The sequence below is a fragment of the Pteropus vampyrus genome, unplaced genomic scaffold (assembly GCF_000151845.1).
Source record: "Pteropus vampyrus isolate Shadow unplaced genomic scaffold, Pvam_2.0 Scaffold1076, whole genome shotgun sequence".
Taxonomy (NCBI): Eukaryota; Metazoa; Chordata; class Mammalia; order Chiroptera; family Pteropodidae; genus Pteropus; species Pteropus vampyrus.
The window spans coordinates 18,809-29,086 of record NW_011889857.1 but is presented as its reverse complement, the minus strand read 5'-3'; the positions used below and the strand labels follow the sequence as shown (position 1 = coordinate 29,086).

Here is a 10,278-nt window from a genome sequence, read left to right as displayed (position 1 = left end):
TGAGCTAAAAACTAACAGGAGTATAAACAGGAATTCCTTGTGTAGAACTATTTTTGTCATGAGTTGAGTATGCCAACACTGTCTACAGCCACTTTGCTGTCCACTTACAGTATTGTGTTATTTAGTGTCTTTCTTATCTCTGCATACTTTACATCAAACAATATTTTTTAAGTCTATTACTGACTTTTGGAGTCTTTAAAAATATCCTGGCTTTATCTCTCTTCATTCTATACAAATCAAGAAAGAGTGATGGAAGAGTTATATGTAATATAACTTTTTATACTCTTGTTAAATAACAATATATATTGCTTTTGCAGTTACAATTTATCTATTTACACTTTATGTTTTAAGATGTGAGGAAAATAGTGTCATTTAGTGTGGAAAAGTAAGATAGGTGTAAGTATTCATATTCACTTCCAAATAACAAATTGGGTTCGAATGCCATTCCTATGTCGCTTGCAGAAAGATTACATATGGTTGTCCCATTGTTGTCCTGATTAATCAATTTACCTACAGATTTTTTAAAAACTGTCCTTCACAGTGAACAAGTCAGTCATGTGCAATTTAGGTTTTTCTAGCACACTTTAAACACTTTTATTGTTATGTCTGAACCAAGATGTCCGATATAGTAGTTTTTTTGGAAACATGATTTTTCAAACTTGCTTGTTAGTATGAATTTTCTAGTGCTTAATAGTCCTGGAAGTATTATTGAAGGTTTCTCATGTTTAGTAAATTCATATAATTTCTAGCCTATGTAAATTCTATGATGTGCAATAAAATTTTGATCACTGAATTAAAGTTTTATCATTCAATTAAAATGGTTTCTATTCAACATGAATTCTCTGATGAAAAATGAGAGTAGATTTCTTGCTGAAAGCTTTTCTACATTCACTGCATTCATAAGGTTTTTCTCCAGTGTGTATTCTATGATGTACAGTGAGGTGTGACTTCTTGCTAAAGGCTTTTCCACACTCAGTGCACTCATATGGTTTCATCCCAGTATGGATTCTCTGATGCACAATGAGTTGTGATTTTTGGATAAAGGCTTTTCTGCATTCGCTGCATTCATAGGGTTTCTCCCCAGTATGAATTCTCTGATGTTCGATAAACTGTGAACTCCGTATGAAGGCTTTCCCACATTCATTGCACTGATACCTTTTGTCCCCAGTGTGAGTTCTCTGATGTACAATGAGGTCTGACTTCTGAATGAAGGCTTTTTTACATTCATAACATTCAAAGGGTTTCTCCCCAGTATGAATTCTGTGATGTACTCTTAGTTCTGACTTCCTGTTGAAGGCTTTTCCACACTCATTACATCCATGGGGTTTCTCCCCTGTATGAATTCTCTGATGTACAATGAGCTGTGATCGCCATATGAAAGCTTTACCACATTCAGTACATTCATATGGTTTCTCCCCAGTATGAGCTCTTTGATGTACAGTAAGTGTTGACTTTTTGATAAAAGCTTTCTCACATTCATTGCATTCAAAAGGTTTCTCCCCTGTGTGAATCCTCTGATGAATAATGAGGTTTGACTTCTGGATGAATGCTTTCCCACATTCACTACATTCATAGGGTTTCTCTCCTGTATGAGTTCTCCGATGTACAGTGAGTTGTGACTTCTGAATAAAGGCTTTTCCACATTCATTGCATTTGAATGGTTTCTCCCCAGTATGAATTCTCTGATGTACAATGAGCCCTGACTTTCCACTGAAGGCTTTTCCACACTGAATACATTCATATGATTTCTCACTGGTTAGATTTTTCGGTTGTGCAAAGAAGTGTGACTTCTGCATGAAGGCTCTGATATGTTCATTAGACGTTGAGTTCATGTGAAATATTTTCCCCAGTGTATTACATTCATGGTCTATTCCCTTTGTCACTGACACACTGTTAATGCGTGAAACTTGATTCAAAAACTTGTCTTGGTTTTCTCGGTGATTTATCTTACCTCCAAGTTTCCAGTCTTCAAAACTTGAGTATACTATCACATTATGAAATATCATTTCTTCAGGAATGCTCTTCTGTGGAGTTAATTCTTTCATTTTAGGTCTAATTTCAAAGTCTAAAAGAAAGCCCAAGTATAAATGATGTTACTTTGCTCTTGAGCTTTGATGAATATAAAACAAAACACAAATATAGTTCTTCATTTTAATGGAAATAGAGAGAAATCTGATAAGTATGGTCAGATCTGAAATTTAAGATTATGATCTTAAAACCCAGAGATAGAAGAAGAAATAGACATAAGAAAAGCAAGCAGGGGAGAAATGGGAAAAGAAGAGTTGATGAACTCACTATCATGGTCCCATATGATTCCCTACACGCTGTCCCACCCCAACTCCACCAAGAGGCTCTGTGAAGAACAAAGGTAGACCAAAAAATAATTTCAGGAAAGATAGAGGAAAGATGCTAGTGAAAAGAACTGAGAGTAGGTGACCAGCAGGAAGATTAAATCCACACTAAATATAAATATACTGTAAGTAACCAGGCAGATTAGAGCACAACTGCAAGAAAGAGATTTCAAAGTACATGCAACTTAAAAAGGTCAGATGACATAAAAAGGCATGGTACGGTGCAGGCTCTATTTAAAAGGAGACAATTTTGAGTGAGAAGAACAAGACACTTCTGAGGTAGACAAAAAGCAAAAAAAGAAGAAGACATACTCTCTGGTATTAGGTGGTAGTAATGGGGAAAAGAAGAAAAAAAGGGGGAAATTTAGGGTCCTGGAAATAAAAAGAACCACAAAACCAGAAAACTTAAAACTCTCCCCAATCACAAAAAGCAAGGGAAGTAGAAAGGGAGGCCAGACGCTGCTAAAGTACCTGGACTTTGCTATATTAACAGAAAAGAACTCCATAAAGTTAGAATCTTATAAGTATATCATAATATGATAAAAGTGAACAGAAAAAAAGTCAAGTTCATAGGGAAGGGTTATAGAAAATTAGGAAATAAATTTGTATAGAAATCAACAGAGGATATCGTCCCCTGGAAACAAAAACAAAAACAAAAAAAACTAGCCATGAAGCAGAAAAAATTTTGTCTGAACTCCAAACAGAATTAAATACACTCAAACAAGCATTTGAGGACATGGAAAATGACAATAAAACATAACTTTAAAAAATTAAATGGAAAAAAGGGGGAGATGAAAACGAATTGATTAAACGCAGGGGGAAAAGGTAGAAGATTAAATTACAAGATGAAAGTAGGGAGGATATACTCAAATGAAAATTTAATAAGCAGCATTGAAGAAAGGCAAGAAAAACAATCAAGACAATAACCAACCAAAAATGGTCACAGAAAAGAAAGACAGGCAAATGAAAATATTTCCATTATTAGAGTCCTGAAGATTTTTAAAAAGATTATAATTCTAAGACATTTCACACTAAAAGGGAGAGGAAAATAGAAGGCATTAAGAAAAAATAAGAATATTATTCAGTAACTAACTTTGAAAGAGAGTATATCAAAGAATGCCTGGATGCATAAAGAGTATAAGACTATTTGGGGGGAGTGGGTGCTGAGTATGTTAGCCAAAAGGACGCTAAGAAATGTCCTAAATGATGGAGACATAGATAAGATCCAGAGTACAGGTAAGAGGGTTACCTCTCTCTCTAAATTCAAGCAAAGAAAAAGTATAATGTAGGTGTTTGATATTTTGCAGTGTTATTTAGTTATCCAACAATCCCACTGCAATCAACTGTCTTCAGCCATTTCTTAATATCTATGCCTTAAAAATGATTGCCTAAAAAATATTTCAAATATAGACATCTTACTAATCAATATGAATCTTATTTCCCTGCCATCCATATGCCAGGTTCTCACTTACCTGGATAAGCCCAATTTGAGATTTCTCCTTCCTCCGTCCATGGTTCTCTTTGCTTTAACAAGATTTTATCTGACTTCAGAGATGGATACCCTGTTTACAGTAAATGATAGAGGATTTGGGCATTACTGGACAATCCACCATCCTATAATTCAAGCCCACTACATTACATACAATAATGGCCAAAAGTAAAATGGCTGATATTATCAAAGCTTGATATAAAAGTAAAATGGCTGATATTATCAAAGCTTGATATAAATATAAATATAAATTGCTATAACCTCTTTGGAAAACTGTCTGGTAGCAGCTACTAAAGCTAAATATATATATGCCCTATGACCCAGAAATTCCACTCCTATGTATATACCCAGTAGAAATGAAATCTTTATTTCCACCAGAAGATATGTGTAAGAATGTTCATAACAGCTTTATTCATAATAGCCCAAATCTGAAACAACCCAAATGACCATAAACAGTAGCATGGATAAACTAATGAATTACTGTACAGTCATTAAATGGAATATAATGCAATAATGAGAATCGAACTACTGTCACATACAAAAACACAGATATTGTGTTAAATAAAAGACATCGGACAACAAAAACTTACATACTGTATTATTACACTTACATGAAGTTTAAGAACAGACAAAATTTACGATGATAGAAGCCACAAGTTATTATCTCTAAAGGAGATAAATGGCAAGAGTTTCAAGGGAGACTGCTGGGGTGATGGAAATGTTTTATAGTTTGATCTGGGCAGTGGTTAAGTAAGTGTATACATATGAAAAATACATTAAGCTGTATACTTAAGATGTGAACACTTTACTATATGTATTACATCTCAATATATAAAAATTAAGAACTTGGGCCCAGCCCATTGTCTTTAATCTCCAAAGAATGAGCAAGATGCAGGACCCATTTTCTTTGCATTCAAGTTCACTGAAGAGGTAGAAACACAGTATTTGGTACTCAAAATTGATATTCTTTTGAACATAGCTCAAAACGAAACACATCAAGCATTTAGAGACTGAACAGCTTTTAGTAAACAAGAAAGGAAAGGCAGTCACTTGGGTACTATGGTGGGTTAATAAATGTCCATAAATTCTTTGAAACTCTTCCCTTCAAGAAGTAGAGCTTAATTCTACTCCCCTTGAGCATGGGCTGGATTTAGTAACTCACTTCTAATAAACACAATAATGTAAAAGTGATAGTGTGTGATTTTGGAGACTTGGTCATAAAAGGCACTGGGACGTCTCCTTGTTCTCTCTCAATCACTCTATCTGGGAGAAGTTTCCCATGTGTGGAGAACAAACCCACATCACATGGTGAGGAACTGAGATCTCCTGCCACTGAACAGCAAGGAACTGAAGGTTCCTGTCAATAGCCACGTGAATAAGTCATCTTGAAAGTGAGTCCTACACTTCCAGTCAGGCTTTCAGATGGCTGCAGCCCCTGCCAACATCTGACTACAACCACATGGGAGACCACAAGCCAGAACCACCCAGCTAAAGTATGGCAAATTCTTGACCTACAGAAATTATTAGTAAGAAATGTTTGTTTTAAGCCACTAATTTTGGAGTAATTGTTATATGGCAATAGGTAACTAATAGCAGTACTTTCTGAGGGAAAGTCCTTACCGACTGACACAAGGTTGCTATAGTTCTCTAGCATCACATCCCTGTACAGGTTTCTTTGAGCAGAGTCCAGCTGCTGCCACTCCTCCCAAGTAAAGTCCACAGTCACATCCTTGAATGACACAAACTCCTGTAACGGGACATTCTTGTTCAATCTACAGTGAAAAGTACTGGGTGTTATATAAAAAATGTATGAGAAATGATTGCTGTTTTCATCATAGAGTTCATCATAATAAATTAAAGATGTTACTATGAGACCAATTTGGGGAGAAGAAAAAATCCTAGTATAAAAACGGTGCCATCGAAAACCATTCATTCTCTCTTTCCATCAATAAGCATTTATTAAACACCTATGTACTATGTACTATTTAGTACTCAGAATATAAATATGAATAAAACACAACACAGGAAGTTTAGATACTAGTAGATGGAGGCAAACAAGTAAATATATAAATGCTATAAGGTGTTAGTCAAATGGGTTATGATAAAAATAGGAAAAAGCATTCCATTTTGGGACATTGAGTTGGGCTTTATAGAAGATGTAAAGTTATGCAAAATGGATAACAGAAAATGTAAAAATAAGATTAAAAAAAGTAAAGGTACAATTTTTTTTGAAATGTAAAAACTGAATAGTGTATTCTCTGGTAAGATGTGGAAGGAGAAAGATCATTCCAAATGGAGGGAGGAGTAAGAAAAAAGGCACGGGGATGTGAAAAAGAATGGCAAATTCAAAGAACCATGAGTACTTCAGGATAATACTCTCAAACATCATTTAGTCATACACCACATTCATGATTTTTACCATATCTGCATGTCACCTGAACTATTATTGACTTAATAGTTTTAACTCAACGTTTGAACTTAAATAAGTGTATTCTGAAAAGAAACCACTAAAGAGAAATGAAGATAACAACAACAAAAATCTGCAAAGCAGGTATATTCTGGTGAAATTCCAGGTATAGGATTTGCTTTAAAATACTCCAGAGAACAAATAAAGGAAGAGAGATAGAAAAGATGTGAGATATGTAAAATATTGATAATTATTGAAATTAGATGAGGACATACAAGGGTTTATTATACTGTTTTCTAAATTTTTATGTATCTTTGAATTTTTACATTAAAAATTTTTTGAAAATTAAATATAAAAACTGTCTTTAAAGTTTAAATTAAAATAAAAACCAATAAAATATAAGCAATATTTAATCTAATCAATTTCATTCTTTAAATGTGTACCTAGAAATAATGAGAATGGGATAATTTATGATAAGTTAGTAACAAAGTGCTACTGAGCTCATTGTTGCTTACATTTCAAACCCTTATTAGGTTCTACCTCAATAAGAGAATTCCATTTGTAAATCTGATGTTAATCAAATCCAACCAAGATATATCTGAAAGACAGTGTATGAGAGAAGGAGAGAAACCAACTAACAGTCTTTGGTTTTTGATTTAAGGAACTGGCATGCTACTAAAGTTAAGAACACGAGAGTAGGTTTGGGTGGAGAGGAGAGGTGGAATTAAGAATTCTATTTGTCCAACAATAACAGACAAATGACGTTATTAAAAAATGGACAAATGACTTCCTTCTCCAAAGAAGATATGCAAATGAACAACAGCACATGAAAACATGCTGAATCTCATTAATCATTAGAGAAATATAAATCAAAACCACAATGAGATACTACTTTATACCTAATAGGATGGTTATAATCAACAAAATGGAAAATACAAGTGTTAGCAAGGATGTGTTGAAATTGGAACCCTCACACATTGCTGGTAGGAATTTAAAATGGTGTAGCTGCTGTGCAAAACACTTTGCAAGTTCCTCCAAAAGTTAAACAAATTACCGTACTACCCAGCAATTCCACTCCTAGGTATATACCCAAAGATTTGAAAACAGGTAGTCATATACTCGTATGCCAATGTTCACCAAAAGGTAGAGACAACCCAAGTGTCCATCAGCAATGAATGGATAAACAAAAAGTGATATATCTACATAATGGACTATTATTTAGCCATAAAAAAGAATGAAGTCCTGATACATGCTACGGCATAGACAGACCTTGAAAATACCTAAGTGAAAAAAGTTAGATACAAAAGGAAAAATATTGTAGGATTCTATTTATATGCAATATTTAAATAGGCAAATTCAAAGAGTCATAAATTAGTTTTGAGGTTACCAAAGGCTGTGGGTGGGAATAAAGAATGGGGAGTTATTGCTGGATGGGTACAGAGTTTCTATTTGGGGTGATAAAAAAGTTTGGAAATACATAGTGGTGATGTATGCACAAACTGTGAAAATACCACCACTGAAATGTACATTTAAAAATGGCAAATTTTATCTTATATATATTTTACCACACACACAAATTCTAGTTGTCCAAATTAAGTTCGAGATATCTATTATAATAAATATTCATTGGCAATAAGTAGGCAATTGGACTTGAATGGGATGATGACTGCCCAGAACAAAAAAAAACAAGAGTGGGGAGAGTGGAATAATGAACAGTGAAAAAATGGAGGGTCAATGGATCAGAGGTCTGCATAGAACTGAAAAATTACTGGAATCAAGGTACTAAAGTAAATGAGCTAGAAACAGAAAAAATGGCCAGAGTGAACTGCTTGGAGGTTGTACAGTTATAGGTGATTATAAATCTAGAATATGACTATGGGAGTTGGTGGCAAAGATGGGGTAGACAAAAATGATCTCTGGAAATGAGGAGGTATACTGGTACCAATGGTACTGTGTTATCGTGATTTATGATTAAAAAATTATATATATATATTTGGTCTTTGTCCTAGTTCCTGGTTCCTGGCAGAGAGCTCCTAACACCCTTGTAATTTCCTCTGATTAAAAAAAACAAAGGTGTCTTTTGTTATGTTAATGAGGGGCTCTTAGAAAGCCCCTAAGAAGGGCAAGGGGTGCGGGAAGGGGGGGGGCGGGCAGGAAAATTAACCCTAAATAGAAGGTTAGAACTTTCATTCCCACTCCCTGATTTTCAGGGACATGAGTGGGGCTAGAGGGTGAATCGATCACCAACAGCCAATAACTTGATCATGCTTATGTAATGAAGCCTCCATAAAGACCTAAGAGGAGGGAGTTTGGAGAGCTTACAGATTGAACCAGAATTATACCACGTGCTATGTGCCAGGCCCCAAACTCCAGGGATACAGAAACTCCTTTGTTCCAGATCTCACCCTATGTATCTCTCACCTAGCTACTGAATTGTATCTTTTAATATCCTTTGTAATATACTGATAATCTAGCAAGTAAACTGATTTTCTGAGTCTTGTGGGGCCCTCCAGCAAATTAATCAAACCAAAGGAGGGGGCCTCCAGCCAGTCAGTCAGAAGCACAGGTAACAACCTGGACTGGTAATTGGTATCTGAAGTGTGTGGGCGGGGTGGGGAGCAATCTTGTAGGACTGAGCTCTTAAGCTACAGGATCTGACACTATCTCCAGGTATGTAGTATCAAAATTGAGTTGAATTGTAGAACAGCCAGCTGGTGTTCAAGGATTGCTTGGTGGTATGAAGTTAAAAAACCCACACATTGGAACTGAGTGTAGAATTATAAGTACATAACCCAGTAGTCCCCAAACTTTTAAAACCCAAGACTGTGATATTGTAATATAATAAGAAATATATATTTTGGTCTTCACCCCAGCTCCTGGCCAGAGTTCTTAAAACTTTTGTAATTCCCTAAGCAATAAATGTGCTAGGAGTATCTTTTGTTCTACTATTTAGTCTTTGATTCTGGTTCCTGACAGAGTTCCTATAATCTTTGGAATTTCCTGGGTTTTAGGAGTGTCTTTTGTTCTAATGAGGCAACTCTTTTTTTTTTTTTTTTTAGGCAAGGCAACCCTTGGTTGACCTCACAGATTGCAAGGACCTTGTCGGTTTACAATTTCTTATTTTTTTTATTTTTTACACCTACAGCACCTGGGCTTCCTAGGGGATCTCCCATCCAAGTAGTAACCAGGCCCAACCCTGCTTAGCTTCATGAGGCAACTCTTGGTGAGATATTTTTCAGTTTAAAAAAAAAAGCATGCATGCAACAACATAAACCTTTAAAAGAAAAAAAAAACAATTTTATTTAAATACAAGTGGATGTTCTCATCTTTTCATCCCGTGGATCATCTTGTACATCTAAGAAATGTGTGCTCCCCTCTGTGAAGACTACTATACTGAAGCTATATGCTACATCGTGGGTATAACCAATAGATTATAGATAAAAATTACACAACATATACTTTCAAATAAAAACATTTAAAACTGTATGACAATCACAACCACTAAGATGCTGGCTAGCAGTATTTAGCTGAGTGATAAACCAACAGAAACGAGCAAATTCACTTGATCTCCATTATCCACCAAGAATGCTCACTTGATATAAACTTTGAGGCTCTCGACCTATTGCATTTTTAAAAATATATGTATATAAATAGTCTTCCTCTTCCCTTTATAGAAAAGAACTCTAGTCCTTTATGACCAGGGGTGGGAGTAGAAACAATAATCAGCCAAGATTAAAACCCTATTGTAGTGAAAAATTCAGAACTGGATTCTTTTAAACTGACTCGAATAGAGTGAAAAACAAAATGGGGTATCAACAGCTCCCTTACCTGAGACTTAGTCATTTTCTGTTCCTCTTCGGAAGGGGCAGATATCTGTAAAGACAGAGCTTGGATTGGATGAGTAGGGAGGGGGTAAAAAGAAGACAGCATTGAGAGTCTGGGCCTGCCCTATGATTCTAAGAATCATGAGTCTAGAAATTCCTATGATCAATTACATAAAAAACTACTTTGGAGACAGCTCCTGTCAAAGT

General features: G+C 35.2%; 1 protein-coding gene across 1 annotated transcript; it reads right to left on the bottom strand.

Moving 5' to 3' along the window:
• Nucleotides 1–10,278, bottom strand: LOC105310093 (zinc finger protein 84-like). Its single transcript, XM_023526568.1, has 4 exons — nucleotides 10,076–10,278; nucleotides 5,461–5,587; nucleotides 3,824–3,913; nucleotides 1–2,065 (listed from the first exon to the last, which is right to left on the bottom strand). The coding sequence occupies exons 1-4, from the start codon at nucleotides 10,175–10,177 to the stop codon at nucleotides 825–827; spliced, it is 1,560 nt and encodes a 519-aa protein (XP_023382336.1). The 5' UTR covers nucleotides 10,178–10,278; the 3' UTR covers nucleotides 1–824.